Source organism: Ochotona princeps, chromosome 6 (genome assembly GCF_030435755.1).
Source record: "Ochotona princeps isolate mOchPri1 chromosome 6, mOchPri1.hap1, whole genome shotgun sequence".
NCBI lineage: Eukaryota > Metazoa > Chordata > Mammalia > Lagomorpha > Ochotonidae > Ochotona > Ochotona princeps.
Window position 1 is genome coordinate 6634644 of NC_080837.1, and position 18020 is coordinate 6652663.

Below are 18020 nucleotides of genomic sequence, written 5' to 3' on the forward strand. Positions count from 1 at the left end.
GTCATGTCTGGATTTGAGTTCTGGCTCCACATCCAATCCCAGCTTCCTGCTAATACATACCATGGGAGGCAGCAGGTTATGGCTTAAATACTTGGGTGCCTGACCCAGTTGCTAGCGCTTGGCTTCAGCCCTGGCCCAGCTGTGGCTCTTGAGAGCATTTGGGTAGTGAACCAGTGGAGAGGTCAGTATCGTAATTAGATAAAATTGCAAAAGAATCCTGGGCTGCACGCAGTACAGAGGTCGAGGACTGTATTCCCCTGCCACATGTGGGCTTTTGTGAGGGACAGAACCGTGTCTGAGATGGGAATGGTTGGCAAGGTCATCTGAGGAAGCCAGTCCACGATGAGCTGTCCGCCCAGACTCCAGGTGACCTACAATCGAGGGGCGCCAAGTCCCAGAACCAGAAAGAGGAGGGAGATGCGGGGCGTGTTGGCCTGAATTCAGAAACCTCCGTTCCCGCCTCCAGGGGGCGCAGCTTGCTTCTTGCAGCTCCAATAACAGTTTTAAAGGTTAGAGGGGTAAGGATAGAGAAACCCAGGAAGGAAGGAGGGGATGGCCGAGGAGGCCTGGCCTGGGCCGCCTTATCCAGGCGCAGAGAATTCTTTCTCAGCTCAGCTTCGGGTTTCATTTTCCCTCTTGATTTCTGGAGTTGGGGTAGGGGGCAGACCCTTAGGACAAGAAGGTGTCCATGCTAAAGTTAGCACTTCAGCAGGCTACTGTGGCCTTTTGTTTGCAATATCGGAACGTGCATGTGTAATAAGTTGAGTGCAGGTCCGGAAAGCACACACACTGTTCCCAACAGCTACCTCCATGAGGGAAGGAAGGAAGTGGGGAAGCAGGGCAGGTTTTCCTTTGCCCCTGCACACACGAGGCACTTCTGCTTAGTTTTACATTGTTACTCTTGCCTGAGCACATTTTCAGGTGTAAGTTCTAGAGAGTGTGCGTTGAACACAACGACAGTCATTAAAAATAAAACAAAAACCACCTGGGGAAGTTTTGACTTCGAGGAAAGAACCCGATGAAGTTAGGTGCGGTTGCTGAGAAGCCTGTGTGGATGGCTCCTTATGGTTAATTTCGTTTCCTCCCATCGTTTTCAGGGCTAAGAGGGTTGGGCGGGGGTGGCTGGGCAGGTGACAGTGGACCCAGCAAAGCACAGCTCGCGCAGGTGTCAGGGTTAATAGCTGTTCTATTCCCGGCATGTGGGATCGGTTAGCCCATTTAATCCCTGCAAGGTGGCATCTCTAATCCTAGATTGACAGCGGAGGAAAGCCGGCTCTAAGAGACTAAGGTGCAACCTGAGGTCTAGGAGAGGCCAGGGCTGGGGTTCAGAACCAGGGTGCTCAAGTTGTCCTAATGGGGCAGCCTCCTTTGATGGAGAAAGAGGAGGGGGAAGCCCTAGGGTGCTTTGAATGGCTCACCCCAGGCTAGAGAAAGGAGTACCAACGCAGGTGGAGACCTGGCCATGGCAGATGGTGGTGCCGGGGCCATGTGCTTGTACCTGCATTTTGGGCCCCTAACAAACTTTTGAGAGTGTCCCCTGGCCTGAGGCGCCCCCTGGGAACCGGCTGATGTGTCACTCACAAAGCAGAGGGAGGAAGGCTGGGCCTAGCTCCCTTGGTTTGTACATTTCCCCAGCCTCTGCCTCCAGTCTAGGGTCCTGGAGGAAAAGAACAGAAACAGACCTGCAGCAAGTCTGACCCTGTTGGGGCCAGCAGGAGGTGGGGGCGGGGCACAAGTTGCCCACCAGCCACCCCACCACCTCCCTTGGAGAGGTTCAAGGATTTCCAAAGGACGGCCAGGTCCGGCCTGCAAGGGCAAGGATCCAGGGCAGGGGGGGGCAAGGATCCAGGGCAGGGGGTGGCAAGGTCAGAAGCCAGTGGTCAAGGCTGCTTGGCCCTGTGGCCCCAAGAGCCTGGGCGCTCGTTAGGGGTCCCTACACTGTGGTGGCTCAATGCATGTTTTTCCCGAATCAATCTGTGCAAAAGACCCAGATTGTGCCCACTTCCACTCCCTCTCCTGCCCCCCAAAACTGCAGATCAAAGCCAAAACCCACTCCAACCTTAGGTGGAATGAGGGTGATGGCTTAAAAAAAATCTTTGCTCTGTTTTTCAAAACCTCTTCATCCAGCAGGGTGTATTTTTACAAGACAGGGAGACATAAATATTATTGCTTAATGTGCTTGAACTTGACAACGGAGCCACGTGCCTTGGCAAGGGCCGATTGGGAGAGTAGAGAAAGAATCGCGCAGGAGTTTCCAGCTTCCTGGCTCTGCCGCCTTCGGGAAATCGCCTCCGGCCGTTCCTCCGACTCCCAGGGTCCCGGGAGCAGCCCCAAGCTGCCTAGTTCGGGCAGCAGCTCCAGCGCGGTAGCCTGGGCTCCAGTCCCGAGTGCCGCCTCCGGGTCTTCACGGTAGCCGTGCCGAGGCGCGAGCCGCGGCTCCTCAGGGTCGCTCCGGGGCCACGCGAGGAAAGGTGTGGACCGCGGGAGAGGAAAGAGAGGGGGCCTGGTGGCTCCGCACTCCCTCACCCGCTTCCGCGGACACGCGGCCGCCCGGGGATCGGACCTGCGAGACCCCGCGGGCCGCCGTCCCGCAGCTGTCGGGGTTGGGAGGCTTGGGCAAAGGCCACCCCGCCGGCCGAGTGTGTGTCTGTGGGTGTGCGCCCTCGGGGCCTCCCCGTGCGCAGCGCACGCCCCCCTGAGTGCTCCATGAGAGCGTCTGTGCGTGTCGAGGCAGAGAGCGGGAAGGCACCCTCAGCCACCCTCCTGGGCTTCTCCGGCCCGCAGCCGCCCAGGGCGCGGTCCAGGGCAGGAACGCCCAGCTCCGAGCTCCCCGCCGGGACCCGGGGTGCTGCGCCCTCGTGGACGTCTCAGTCCCCACCTCCCCGGCTCCTAGGCCGTGACCCAGTGACCCGAGGTCACAGAGCCGGGAGCGAACCTAGCGCTCTGGGACCCGTTGGCCCCGGGCCAGAGCAGGTCCCTTCCCTTCCTTCCCGGGAAGCGCTCCCGGGCCGGGGTCGGGCCGCAGCCGGGCCCGCGGTGGCGCATGCTCCGTGGCGGGCGGTGCCCGAGGAGGCGGCGGCGGGCGCCCCAGCTGCTTTGCATTGACGCCAGCAGCCGCTGGAGGTCACCGCTGGGGGCTGGGCGCGGCGGGCTGCCGGCAAGACCAGGCCCGGGGCGCGCGGGGGCCGGAGCCGGAGCCGCCGCAACCGGCCGCTGTGCGCGCTGCGGCTCCGGCACTCCTAGACGGCGCGGCCCCAGGCCCGGCTCGCGTCTCCGGGGCTCTCTTCCCCCCGGCCACCCGGAGAGGGCTCAGTAACTCACCCGCACCCCCCCCCCAAAAAAAGCCCTCCTTAACTCTCCAAACCGGACAGCGGGAACGTGTGGAAGCTCTAGCCTTCCCGCTACCGGCGTCCGACCGCGGGGTGGCGGCCCAGCGGGCGAAGTCGGGGTCCAGGGAGGGCGCGGCCGGAGGCTGCTCGCTTTCCCAGGGGGGTTGGGGCGGGGGTCGCGCCTCGGCGCGAGGACGCTCTTGTCTCGGGCTGAGCGAGCGCCCATCTCCCCTCCCCCCGACATTCCCCGGAAGCGCGGCGCGACCGAGCGGAGCGATGTGAGGGAGGCGGCCGGCGGCTCCCGCCTCAGGAAGGGCATGTTCGGAGGGGTGGCCGCGGTGCGCCGCCCGCCTCAACGCCCCCTCTCCGCCACTGCCGCCGCCGCCGCGCCCGCACCGTGATAAAAGGGGCGGCCGCACTTCCTGACGCGAGACCCGCGCTCGCCGCCGCCGCCGCCCGCCCAGGCGGCGATGACACGGCGCCCGCGGCCGTCCCGAGGCGCCGGGCGGGCCGTTTGCTGACCGGATCGCGGCTGCCCGCCAGCGTGTCCGCCGCGCCGCCGCCAGCATGGGCTGCGCCCCGAGCATCCACGTCTCCGAGGACCGGCCGGTGTACCAGGGCGGCAAAGAGGCCGGGGACGCGCCGGGCCCCGCGGCGGCGCCTCCGTCGTCCGGCGAGCCGCGCCTCCCCCTGGGCCCCAAGACAGCAGCCGTCCAGCCGGGGACCCGCGGCACCCCCAGCCTCGTGGAGTCCGAGCCTCGCGACGGCAGCAGCAAGAAGGTAAAGGGGGCAGCTGAGGGAAGGGGCGCCGGGCAGGGGGAGTTCCCTGGCAGCCGCGCAACTTGTCCTCCAGGGCTGGGGTGGGCCCCTCCGGGCCGCGGTGTCCCCCTTGCCTCCGCTGGTGGTCTCCAGCCACCCACCGGGTGAGCCTCGAGGAGGACGCCGACCCCGAGGACTTGGGGTCCCGGTTCTTGGGGGAGCTGCTGGCAGAGCCGCAGCGTGTGTGGGGAGCAGCGGTAGGGCCGGCCGTGAACGACTTGGGGGGGGGGGCTCGAGTCAGTTCCCTCTGAAACGGCTGGTGCTGGGGGCGCGGGGAGAAGCCCCCAGAATGTGCAGGCGCGCCCCCTGAACCTTCCTGCGGTGTGAACTTTGTGCTTGTGGTGTCCGCGGTGGGCAGCGAGGGGCGGCCGGCTTGGCGGGCGGGACCGGCCCGGGCCGCCCTGCTCTCTGGCCTCCCCCTTCACCCCATGTCCGCTCTGCACACACAGTTTTCCATTTTCTGGGGGGGCTATTCGGCTGTAATCTGGGAACCACATCAGCTTTGCTTCATTGCACCTGGATCTGAGGTTCAAGCTTATTAGCATACACATTGTATTTAAAGCATATGTAATTAGGAAAGACTATCGACAACACGCGTTTTGAAGCTTTCAGCTGGACAAAGTTAATCTTTGATTGAAGCAGTCTTACGGGGACATTTTGTAGCTTTTTTTTTTTTTTTTTTTTTTTTTTTTAAGTTGCGCCGTCTTCTCTCACGCCTGTTGCCTTGGTTTATGGCTTGCTTCTGGGATTTGGTTTTTGTTACGGTTTCCTAAAGGCGAGATAAAAAGGAAAAAGGGGGAAATTATTCATTAGGGCGCGCACACCACAGCAGCCTGCAGGCTCTCTGATTTGAAATCTCGGGTTGGCACTCGCGCAGTGGTTTATCAAACTAGTTAAAGGAGTTGAATATCATCTTATCGGTACCTTTTTTTTTTTTTTTTTTTAAATTTTCTTGCCTAGCTGGCGGAGGATGGCTAAATTTCTCCTGTTTGGTGGATAGAGTTGGAGTTAGTTTCTCTCTTCAGTGTTTAGCCCTTATCATGCTGTTTTTCCGAAATGAAAGGGAAACCTGTTGCTCAGAAACTGAAATGACCCCAAGTGAAAATTCAGCTTGATTCTGATGACTAGACGTTGAGTCTCTGTTCGAGACTTTGAGGAAGCCTGTGGCCGTTTGGACTGTTAACTCACAGCACTGTTAATGTCAGTGGAAAGCTTGCAAGCTTGTCTGGCTTATAAAGAAAAAAAGCATTGTACAAATAGCTTCTTTTCTAAGATTTATTTTATTTTTATTTGGAAGAGTTACAGAGAGAAGGAAAGACAGAAATGGAAAGATCTTGCATCTACTGGGTTACTCCCCAAACAACTGCAGCAGCCAACAGCCAGAACTGAGCTGATGTGAAGTCAGGAGCTTTCCCTGGGCCTCCCACACGGGTGTCAGGGGTCCAAGGATTTGAGCCAGTCTCTGCTGCTTTCCTAGGCCATAAGCAGGAAGCTGGATTAGGGAGTAGAGCAACTGGGACTCGAACCGGGGACTTATAGGGGATCCCACTGCCACAGGAGGAGGCTTAGCCTACTCTGCCACAGCACCAACCCCCATTTTCAAGTTTTGGACCCAAATCTAACATTGGTTATTTCACATTGGATAATAAGCTTTCCCATTAACAAAGGAGTCTTCTGAGTATGAGGTCTTTGTGTCTTCCAGATTTTTCTGTGGTGTGCTTTGTGTCCTCAAGTCCATCTCTGTGTCTCATAAGCTTCTCCCTGTCTGTCGTTCAGCCTGGTAGTGAAACTTTTTCAATCACTAGAATTTGATTCCATGAAGCCTCAAATGTGGGCTTTCAAAGATGTTCGTATTTTTGGAGGACGAGGCAAATTACAGATCACAGCACCGCAGCACAGAAATAATAGCCCCATGCTTGCTGTCCACGAGCAATGTATGCTCACAGAATGTCTCAGTTACACATATTCTTATTTAGGCATAGCAGGTAATAGAGCAGAAATAAATCTCTCTTTTTAGCTCAACATTTTCTTCTTTAAGAGAATAAGCCTTCCAAATTACTAAGAAATATACCCTAGAAATTGAGCAATGCATGTTGGAAAGGAAAGTTAACTTGCAACAGTTTCGCAAAGTCAAATGAGCATGTGTTTAGCCTGAATTTCTTTATATTGGTCATTCAGTGTCTTATTTAAGGCCCTTAAAGATTTCTTCTTAAAACTAGAGGAAGTCAACCTATCTTTGATTGAATTTCAAACTTTATATAGTTGCATAAGACCCAGTATCAATGCCTTTTGATTAGAGCCGGGAAGCAGGTGATGAACTGCATTGCAGCTGAGGCAGTGTGCGCCCTCTATATAGCATGGTTTCTGTGTGTTGCATGCAGCAGCTTGTGGTGCGCTCATAGAAGTATTACATGAAAAAAGGGGTTTCCTGGTCCAGTAAGTTTGGGAAATAGGGTCTCAACCAAAGTTTGGAGTTTTTTGTGCAAAACAGTCAGAGCTGAATTTCTTACAATATACTGAATCTCCATGCAGTGTGTGTAGTGTGTAGCATTTACCCCGACTCGTTTAGGCAGGCCACACATCGAGACCTGATTTCCTCCCAAGAGGCTCCCCAGTGTTCAAAGTGCAAAAAACATGTTTGATAGTAAAGCTCCCCTCCCAAGCATCACTTGCTTCTTGAAGATTCTTAAGAATCTTGTCAGACATGAGGCTGGGCTGTCTGTAGGAACTTATTTGAGCATTACTAAAAATATTTCCTGGCTGTTTATTCCGTTCAGAAGTTATAGTGTGTGTGGTTGCAGATAATGAAGGCTGTGTTTGGCCTGAACACTTAGAGTTTTGTTTATTTTTAATCAGTGCGAGCTTTAACTGTAATATTTTCAGTGTTTTCTTGTCAGCCTTTGGACTCACGCAGTTTCTCCTGTCCTCAGCTGGAACTGAAGTTGCCCTTGAGAAATGTGTCTATGATGGGGTGGGGGGAGGGTTGTTAGGAGAGCCGACTCTGTGCTCACCCCTCCCTCTGTGTGGACATGTGCAATCCTACTGAGGGTTGATGCCCCTGTAGTTCCTGGGTCTCCCCGGTCAGCTCTATACGGGACAGTCAGAGCCTATGGCTGCTGGATCACCAGGCACGGTAGGGCCTTTCATGAACATCTACCAAATCAGAGAAAGCAATAGTGTGAGCCAGGCTGGAGAAGTGGAAAACCCACCCAGCCCATATAAAGAGGCGGGACCCAGTTTTTGCTAGCGGAGATCGTAAAGTTTGGTTTTGTGGGCATCTCCGGTTATTGCTCTTGGGGTCATTGAACCCCGGGAGTGATCTAGTCCCACCCCGTGGAGGCTGAGCCGCAGGGATTTCCCTGTCAGGATTTGAGGATTAGAGTGGCTGGGTGGGGAGCACATGCCAGGTGACGGGCAGCAGCAGGTGCACAGTGGCCGCTCCGCACCTGTGGGTGCCGTGTGCCCTCACAGAACTGCCTTGGTGCTCTGAGTCTGTCCTGCTCTGTCCTGCTCTCTGCCTCCTGAGCTCTTCTCTTGGTTTTCATTCCTCTCTTCTTCCTCCTTGCTTTGTCCTGCCAGCCCACCTTCCCCCTCTAGAACTGCCTGAACTAGCTATTTTAGTCAACCAGTACTTGGAGCATCTTTGAGTTCCCGAGTCAAGGGTTTCCATTTGTTGCCCACTTGTAAGTCAATACAGTGGATTAGTTAAATGTTTTATATTTGGGTAAATTGCAGCAGCTTTCTCTGTGTGACTTGATGATTTGCTTTTCTTTTTCCTCAGTAGGGGATCTTTGGTCCAGTACCTTATACGGAGTTAGTGAATTTTCTCTCTGGAAGCAGAGAGAGGCCTTGTGATAAGGGAGTCACCTTAGCTCTGTCTGGCCCTCGGGGGTCGCGAGCTCCCATGTTCTGGCATGTTTAGCTCTTTGGGACATGGGATTCTACTGTCTTGCCAGGCCTACCCATGTAAAAGTTTTCTCTATATTTCCCTGAATTCTTATTATATAAATAAGACACTCTGCGTTTGTATTTTGTACGTTTTTGAGTACTTATTGCCCTGACTTCTAGAACTTTGTGATTCTTTTACTTTTTTTAAACATTTTTATGTACTTCTTTGAGAGAGAGAGAGAATGAGATCTCCCATCTGCTAGCTCACTCCCTAAATGTCCCCAGTACCTGGGGCTGGGCCAGCCTGAAGCTAGGAGTTGGGAAGCACTGGTTTTTCTTTGCCTGTCTTACTGCAGGGCAAGGCAAACATCTCAGAATAACGTAAAATGCCTTGAAGGACAGAATAGAAACAAATAAATCACCAGCAACCAACAAGAAAAGTCAGAGAGCAGAGGAAGAAGTTCTTTAGTGCGTGACTAAGCTCTGTGTCTTGGCCAAGGTCAGTGGTGCGGCCTTGCTGCTCCGTGCAGTGAGGCAGTAGGGAACAGGGGACTCTGCTGTTCTTGGAGTGTAGGTTGTTGCTGTGGCAGTGCCCACTGTGTCTTGCAAGCGCTGTGTTGGCTGTTGGCGCTCATGTGGGCTGCCCAGCTGGGGCTGGTGTCATTTCCCTTGAGCGGGCATGGATTTCTCTGGGGTCGGGTATTTAGGGATGCAGACCTGTGTCCCGGGGTGTGGTGCTCCTGGGGACTGTCCATTGCACCTGCTCTGGCCAGTCGCGGATGTCTCCAGTCCCCTGGGTTTTCAGCAGGCATCCTCAGTCTGCCTGGATGAGAACTTTTGGTGGATCCTGCCTTGCTTTAGGTTCCTGTGTTTGTGGCTGTCCAGGTCTGTGTTTATGGCCGTTGTCAGCCCTGTTACAGTTTGGATAATAGTTCGGATGTCTCCTCCTGCCCTCCCCACCCACCCACCCAAAGGCCTGTGTATTGGGGGCGTGGCCTCAAAGTCTTCTGTTAGTGATGAGTGGATGGAATATGGATCCTTGGTCTAATCATAACATCAAGTGTGGGCTCAGTGGCAACTCTTCAGGACATGGGGAGATTAGCCATGGAAGGGTGTTCTCGTGCGGGGCTGGGTTGTTGGGAGCTGCACGTGGCCCAGCCATTCTCTCTGTGTCCTGGCTGCCCTGTGATGCTCCCTTTGTTATGTCCTGCTCCCATTTGATGCCAGCTTGCTGGCGTTGCCTGATCTCACACCGTGAGCTCCGACACCGTGCGCTGAGGTAAACCTCAGTGCTTCCTCTCAGGTAGTTTGGTTTTTGTTACAAAAATCTCACACGAGCGCTCTCTGGCTTACCCTTATTCCCTTGTCTGTCCTTTCTGCCCTGAGTCGGCTGGACATATCTGGAGGGTGGGGAGATCCTTTTCTGCCCCCCTTCCTCCTACCCAGGCCACAGGCAGCCTGCCTTGGGCCAGGGCCCTCCAGGAGCTTGTTCTGCCTGGGTGTTCCCCACTTTCTGCATGGCCATACCCTTGCAGACGTGCCTGAGGCCCTGCCGAGGGCTCTGGTGAGCACCTAGCTGGGCTGGGCTCCTGGCTGGTAGGGACACCCTTCCACTGTATCCTTGAGGGCCCAGGAATTCTTAACTGGGATATAGGCTGCCTGAGGGCAAGGACTGTGTCCTAGTTTCGCTACAGTTCCCCAAGTGCTCAATGCACTCAGTAAATATTTGGATAAATACACAGTCTCTAGGGCTTTTATTCAAGTTCTCTGACTCTATCTCACCTTGTTTAAGTTTAACAAAAATTTATTAGGGTGTGTTGTATGTGTTTTAACAAAAATCCCAAATCCCCTTAAGCCAGTGATTAATCTGCGTGGGGTGATTAGCAAAGCGTTTGCCTCTAATTCTGGCTGCATTCCCCTCCTTCTGCTCCACTTTTGTTTGGCTTTGGTAGGGAGAGCGCTGGAGCGGTTTTGACAAGTTTTGTGTTGCAGTTCTTTAACTACAGGTGTGCTTAGGCCTTGCACTCAGACAGGAAGGATATCTCACATTTCCCCCCATCCTTGAGGATGACGTTGGAGGGCTCGATATGGGACGCCTTGGTTCTGTGTGTGCTGGAAATGCACCTTAGGTTTGTTTCCTTGGTCCTCTTGCTGTGTCTCCTGCGTGTCCTAGTGAGTAGAGCAGCTGCCTGCGCCCCTTCTACTCTGTTGAACGGACAGCCCACAGGGCCGGTAGGCTGCACTTGAGCAGTCCCCAGTTGTTCCAAGTGTTTGGCGTTGACTATGGCTCTGAAGGGGAGTTGCTGCTGAAGGAATACCCAGGAGAAGCCCCAAGACGCACATCTTAGGTCCAGCTCTCTATCAGGCATTGGCTGCGTATTATTTGGCAAGTAGTAATCCGGATCTTTTCAAGTATAAACGGAGCTGGACTGCCTGGGTCCCAGGACTGCAATGGCAGCTCACAAGAAAATGTTTTGTAAATGTAAAGGTGCTGTCACAGGTGAGGACTGGTCCCGATCTTGGAATTGTCCTTCTCAAAGCAGACTTGGCTCAGCTGCCTCTATTTGTTAATGCAGATCTCACGCTTGGTAGATTTGTTTTTCTTTTGACTTGATATTTTATTGAGAAAAATTCAGATATCTAGCAAAACTCGAAGAATTACTCACTCGCATGCCCATGTCCACATTTTCCTGTACTTGCTACATCAAATGCATCCATCCGTCATGCATCCATGCATCCATGCATCCATTTTATTTTTGGATACCTTTCAGTTAAGTGCCACATATCAATATACTTAACCCCTAATTCTGCCAGTATGCATATCATTCACTAGAATTCAAAATGTGTTTATTTTTAGGTAATGCGCAAATCTCATGTGTGCCATTCATGAATTTTAACAGATGATTGCAAGACTTATTTAAAAAAAAAACATTTATTTTTACTGGAAAGGCAGATTTAACAGAGAGGAGAGACAGAAAGATCTTCCATCTGCTGATTCACTCCCTAGATGGCCACAACAGCTGGAAATGAGCTGATCCGAAGCCAGGAGCCTCCTCCGATCTCCCACACAGGTTCAGGATCCCAAGGCTTTGGACCATCCTCTGCTGCTTTCCCAGGCCACAAGCAGGGAGCTGGATTGGGAAATGGAGCAGCTGGGACAGAAGTAAGTGCCCAAATGGGATGTTGGTGTTTGGAGGTGGAGGATTAGCCAGTTGAGCCATCCTGCAGGCCCCATTTTATTTATTTATTTATTTTTTTTCTTGGTAACAGGTAGTAATCAGTGAATAAATGACAACTCACTCGTCCATCCTCTTGCTGATGGACACCAGGGTAATTTCTAACTTTTGCCATTGTGACTGAAGCTACTATGCGGCATACATTTTTTGTGGACCTGTGCTTTCGTTTCTCTTGGGTAAATACAAAGAAGTGAAACTGCTGGGTCATAGGACGAGTGCACTAGTAGGTTCAGCCTCGTGAGAGGCAGCTTGGCCCTCTCCCGAATGCGGTATTGCAGTCAAGCCGCACTGTGTAATACGAGTGAGTTGCTTCACATCCTTGCTGTCAGCCAGCTGTTACTTTTAGCCATTCTGCCTTGTATGTAGTGGGATATTATTGTTTGTTCTTTCTTAAAATTGAAAAATAAATTAAAATTATTTATTTGAAAGAGTTACAGCCAGGAGCCTGGAGCTTCATCTCGGTCTTCCACATGGGTGCAGGGTCCCAAGGCTTTGGGCCTTCCTCAGCTGCTTTTTCAGGCTGCAAGTAGGGAGCTGGATGGAAAGTGGGGCTGCCGAGATTATAACCAGCACCCAGGTGGTATCCCAGCATGTTCAGGGCAAGGACTTCAGTTGCTAGACTATCGCGCCAGGACCGAGAGAGATTTTCATCTGCTGGTTCACTCCTCAATTGGCCACATCAGCTGGAGCTGAGCTGGTCTGAAGCTGGGAGCCAAGATCTTCTTCCGTGTCTCCCACATGGGTGCAGGGTCCCAAGGCCTTGGACCATCCTCCACTCCTTTCCCAGGCCGCAGGAAGAGAGCTGGATGGAAAGTGGAGCAGCCAGGACATGAACCAGCCTATATGGGATGCTAGTGCTGCAGGTGGAAGATTGAGTGCCATCCCTGATTGAGTACTTTTTAATGTGCTTATTGATAACTTATGCAACTTCCTTTGTGAAGTTTTTAAGACCTTTTTATTAAAAGCATGTACGTATCATTAGGGAAAGGACTGTATACATTTTTTGGAAAAGATTTATTTACTTAGAAAGAATTACAGAGAGAGACAGAGTGAATGAGCAAGGTCATTCATTTGCTGGTCCATTTCCCAGATGGTCTTAATGGCCAGTGCTGGACCAGGCCAAAGCCTGGAGCCAGGAGCTTCTTCTAGGTCTCCCAGTGGGTGGCAGTGGTCCATTGCTTGTCCAGGTCATGAGCAGGAATGTGGATGAGAAGTGGGGTAGCTAGGACACGACCAGTGTCCACATGGGATGTAAGCATCACAGATGGCGGCTTTACCTGCGGTGCCACGATACTGGTCCCATGAAGGTTTTCTCTTTTTTCCTTTTTTTTTTTTTCCTTTTTTTTTTTAAGATTTATTTATTTTGTTACAAAGTCAGATATACACAGAGGAGGAGAGACAGAGAGGAAGATCTTCCGTCCGATGATTCACTCCCCAAGTGAGCCGCAACGGCCGGTGCGCGCCGATCTGAAGCCGGGAACCAGGAACCTCTTCCGGGTCTCCCACGCGGGTGCAGGGTCCCAAAGCCTTGGGCCGTCCTCGACTGCTTTCCCAGGCCACAAGCAGGGAGCTGGATGGGAAGTGGAGCTGCCGAGATTAGAACCGGTGTCCACATGGGATCCCGGGGCGTTCAAGGCGAGTACGTTAGCTGCTAGGCCACTCCGCCGGGCCCTTCATTTTGTTTTAAAGCAAATTATTTAAGGACTTTTACTATAAAGGACAAAGGTTAATAACCTCAATCACATTAAAATAAAGAACCTTCAGAAGTTACAGATTGAAAGGAGGTACTTATGTATGTGTAATGCCCATAAGTAAGTACATAGGAAAAAGTCCAAGGAGTAGCAGTGTGGTACAGTAGTCAGACGAAAGCTTGCAATGCCAGTGTGCTGTCTAGACTGTCAATTCAAGTCCTGACTGCTCTGCTTCCAACCTGACAAAGCAGAGGATGATGACTCGAGTCCTTGGGCTTCTGCCACCACCTTGGGGAACCAGGTAGAGTTTGTGGTCCTGGCTTAAGCCCAGCCCAGCCCATTATATTTGGGCAATAAACCAACAAAATGGAATATTTTCCTTAGTCTCTGTCACTCTGAAAAGATTTATTTTGATTGGAGAGGCAGATTTAGAGAAGGACAGAAAGCTCTTCCAGCTGCTGGTTCACTCCCCAAGTGGCCACAGCTGTTGGAGCTGAGCTGATCCGGAGCCAGGAGCCAGGAGTTTCTTCTGGGTCTTCCACACGGGTGCAGGGTCCCAAGGCTTTGGGTCATCCTCAGTTGCTTTCCCAGGTCACAAGCAGGGAGCTGGAAGGGAAGTGAATCAGCTGGAACACAAAGCAGCGCTTGTTTGGGATTAACCTGTTACAGCACTGTGCCGGCTCCTAACGGCATTGCTTTTTTTTTTTTTTTTTTCATAGCAAACTGTCCTGTAAATCCAGATGTTCATCAGTGACATAATGGGATAAGCAAGTTGTGATAAGCTCCAAGAAGGGACTGTTTTATGGCTGTGAAAAATGAGCGGATGATAGTTGTATATAACAGCCTGGATCAGTCTCACAAACTCATTGTTGAGAGGAGGAAGTTATAGAATTTACGATTCTTCTTATTTAAAGTTTAATAGCTAAACAGTATATTATATAGGCATATACATGTACACATAAATGTGGAAACAGCAACGAAAACCAAAGAAATAATTAACTTCAAAGTTCAGTTAGAGAAAGTTTATGTTGAGGACCTGAACGGTTTAACTGCAGGTGAATCTGAGCACCTGGTGTGGAGAGAATGGGGGTGTGTAGGGGGAACTGTATCCAGCCCTTCCTTCAGGGAACCCTTGGTCCTTTCTGGAAAGGTGGGGTGGGTCCCTAACCTGGAGTGCCAGGAGCGGCCTTGGGGGAGGGAGTGGGTGTTGAGCAGAATTTTGTCAGGAGGAAGGGAGGAGTCTGAGGAGACGTGCATACACAGGGAGGGAGAGTGGAAGGGGCCCTGGCTACTTCCTGCAGTCTCCAGGGAGGGTTGGCCAGGGGCTAGAAGGAAGGCCCCAGAGCCAGGTTGAGAAGTTTGAAGTCCTTGCTATAAACCTCAGAACTCCCAAAGGCTTTTTATTTTTAGCAGGGTGGTTACAGGATAAACACATTTTACGAAGATGAAGTTTCAGGCAGAAATTGCAGTGGGTGGGGTGAGGCTCTGCGAGAGGTGGGGTGCCCAGGCCGTGGCAGTAGCTCAAGCACAGGTATGGCCCAGTCTGACTGAGGGAAGAGGTCTGGGAAAGAAGGGCATGAGTTAAGGAAAACTCGAGTGGCTGGAGATTGCCTGGATTTGGGGACGAGAAGGAGTGGGGAAGAGGGCAGGTGACAGAGTTGGGGCTTGCCAGTTCAGGAGGACTGTGATAACACACCAGTTTGTCGTGGGTTTAGGGTTTACCAGGTGCTATTTTTGTATGTCCTGTCTTTTGATGGTCCCCCAACCCTGTGAGGTGAAAAGCGGGGAGGGATTTCATTTTTCCCATTTCAGACCTTAAAGAAACCGAAATTCAGATAGCCGAACTCGTCCAAGTCTGTGGTGACCACTTACAGAAACAGCTTCACAATAATAGCATAGAATAGAAACCAGAGGAAAGAGTGGTTGAGACAGTTTTAAAAAGGTCTTTGGCTCCTGGGTTGAAAACTGAACTTTTCCCTTCATCGTAAAAGTCATATTCATTATAGATAGCTTAAAAAATACTGACAAAAATAGGAATCCCGGAAGTTATACTCTCAGGAGATAATTTCTCATTAAAAATGTGTTTCCTTCTATCCTCACAGATTATATTAAATAGCTAATTTAAAAATATTTTATGGGGCCACTGTTGAGGCATAGCAAATTAACCTCTGCCCACTGTACCGACATCTCACATGGGTGCTGGTTTGAGACGCAGCCGCTCCACTTGGATTCAGCTCCCTGCCAGTGTCCCTGGGAGAGCAGTGGAGGACCCCCAAGTGCCAGAAGCAGCTCCAGGTTCCTCGCTGCGGCCTCATCCACTCTGGTAGTTGTCTCCGTCTGGGGAGTGAAGCAGTGAATGGAAGATCTCTCTTTCTCTTTTCTGTACCCCTTCCTTTCAAATATATAAATACTGAAAGAGAAACCCCTATATTTAGATCTATTTTATTTGAGTGAGTAAGTGAGAGAAAGAGAGAGAAAGAAAGAACCCTTATCCTCAGTTCGTTCCTTGGTTTGCCCAGAACAGATCAGAGGAGCCAGGAGCCCCACTCAGGGGTGGGTGGGCAGGGACCTAAGCTGCTGCCTCCCAGGTGCATTGGAGCAGGAAGCTGGGATATGTCCACTGGGACACCAGTGTCCCAAGGGGCACCCTCATTTCTGCATGAAAAACCAGCCCATAATTTTGTTCTTCAGTCTGAGGAAACATAAAGCTATTATTTCTTTTAAAGATTTATTTTATTATTATTATTTTTTTATTACAAAGTCAGATATACTGAGAGGAGGAGAGACAGAGAGGAAGTGGAGCTGCTGGGACTAGAACCAGCGGCCATATGGGATCAAGGCGAGGACCTTAGCCACTAGGCCACGCTGCCGAGCCCAGCTATTATTTCTTGAATATGGTCCCCTTGCTGTTCTCTCCTCTTCTGTGGCTCTCAAACACATTGGGTCTGATATCACTTTTCTTCCTTTTATAAGATTTATTTATTATTTTTATTGGATAGTCAGGCATATAGAGAAAAAGACAGAGAGGAAGATCTTTTGTCTGCTGATTCATTCCCTAAGTGGCCTCAACGGCTGGAGCTGAGCTAATCTGAAGTCAGGAGCCTCTTCCGGGTCTCCCACACGGGTGCATGGTCCCAAGGCTTTGGGCTGTCCTCGACTGCTTTCCCAGGCCACAGGCAGTGAGCTGGATGGGAAGCAGGGCTGCCGGGGATAGAACTGGTGCCCATATGGGATCCCGATGCATGCAAGGCGAGGACATTAACCACTAGGCTACTGTGCTGGGCCCATCTCTTTTCTTTTACTTCCATTGTCTTCTGGGAAGATTCTTTTTAGATTTCTTAAGCTAATTATTTCAATTGTAAAGGTCTATTCAGCTCTTTAGCCTGCTGAGGCTTATTTTATTTTAGAGGCATAGAAACAGAAGGGGTTGAGTGAATTGAGGGGGAAACCACTCTTGTTTATTCACTCTCCACATGTAATAGCTAAGGCTGGACTGGGTGAAAGCTGGAACCCAGGCGTCCAGTCTGGTTCTCCCATGGTGGGACAGGCATCGAAGTCTTTGAACTGTCAGCCAGAGCTGGGAGCCTGGGTGGGCAGTGGACCCAGGTGCTCCGATAGGAAACGAGGGCGTCTTAACCACCAGGCCAAGTGCCACCTCCTTCATCGAGTTCCTCAGTTGGAATTTTTTATCTTTAAATTGTTATGGTTCTTTTTTATAACTACTTAGTTGTGTGTTATGGTTGGATATAACGTGCTCTCTTATCTCTTTGAGGATATTAGTTGTATATGCTTTAAAGTTCTATTCTGGTGGGGCTGGCATGGTAGCACAGAGCTGCTGCTGGGACACCTGCCTCCCCTCTGGGTCTGGCGGTGTGTGAGTCTCAGCAAGGCACTCTCTGAGATGCAGCAGTGTGGGTCGAGTGCTCAGGTGCCTGTAGGGTGCTGCGTGCGTGGCTCCTGCCAGGCTCAGCCCCGGCTGCTGCAGGCATCGGGTGGAGAGAAGCAGCAAACGGAAGATCATTTTTGTGTACACACCACATACCACACCACACAACACCATATGCTCTAAAAGAGCCCATTTCTGTTTGCTATTTATTTCAATATTTTAAAATCTAGGTGTAAGTACACTTAGCGAACTGAACAGAATATATAAGTATATGTAGTTTGAATGTATATTATGTGGCTGTATTCCTGTGTAACTGTAACTCAGGCCAAGGCCAAATGGTTGCAGCACTTCAAAAGGCCGCCTCATGGCTGTTTGGTACTTGTCAGTATTTTTTTTTTTAAAGGTTTGTTTTACTTGAGGGAGTTAGAGAGAGGTCGAGAGAGAGAGAGAGAGAGAGAGAGAGAGAGATCTCATCTGCTGGATGACTCCCTAGAAGGCTCTACCAGCTAGAGCTGGGCTGGGTTGAAGACTATAGCCAGAAGCTTCCTCCAAGTCTGCCACGTGGGTGCAGGGTCCCAAGGCTTTGGGACATTCTCTGCTGCTTTCCCAGGCCACAAGTGGGAGTTGGATGGGGAGCGGAGCAGCTGGGACTTAGAACCAATGTCCATGTGGAATGCCAGTAGTAGCAGGTGGAGGATTAGCCAGACCAGCCACCACATCAGCCCCATTTTTCAGGATTCTAAGCACTTTTATTATGAAAAAAAAAACTGCATAATCTTGAAGAATTTCACAGTGTATGTCTATAGACCCAATGCCTTCTTTTTATACTAGTATTTTATTATAATTGCCTTATTGCATACATCTGTCTATACATACTTCTTTCAATTTATTTCCCTTTTCTTTGATGTGCTTTTACTTTTTAAAGGTTTATTTATTTGAAAGGGAGAAAGAGAGCATGAGAATCTTCCATTTGCTGATTCACTTTCTAAATAGCCACAGTGGCTGAAGTCTGAGTCATCCTGAAGCCCAGAGCCTGGGACTCCATCCAGGCCTCCTAAGCACTTGGGTCATCCTCTGCTGCTTGCTGAAGAGCATTAGCAGGGAGCTGGATTGGAAATGGAGAAACCAGGTCTCAACCAGCAACCACTCTGATACAGGATGCCAGCATTGC

At 51.2% G+C, this 18020-nt stretch overlaps 1 protein-coding gene across 2 annotated transcripts in view; it reads left to right on the plus strand.

Annotated features, from left to right (window-relative positions):
* The first annotated feature begins 3594 nt into the window (after positions 1–3594).
* Positions 3595–18020, plus strand: part of PDE8A (phosphodiesterase 8A) — a 134861-nt gene continuing 120435 nt past the window's right edge. The window contains exon 1 of one of the 2 annotated variants that reach the window (XM_058665518.1): positions 3595–4109. In XM_058665518.1, the coding sequence (XP_058521501.1) occupies positions 3897–4109 (213 nt within the window). In that variant the 5' untranslated portion in view covers positions 3595–3896. The remainder of the gene's footprint in view (positions 4110–18020) is intronic. The other variant, XM_058665519.1, reaches the window with a different exon arrangement.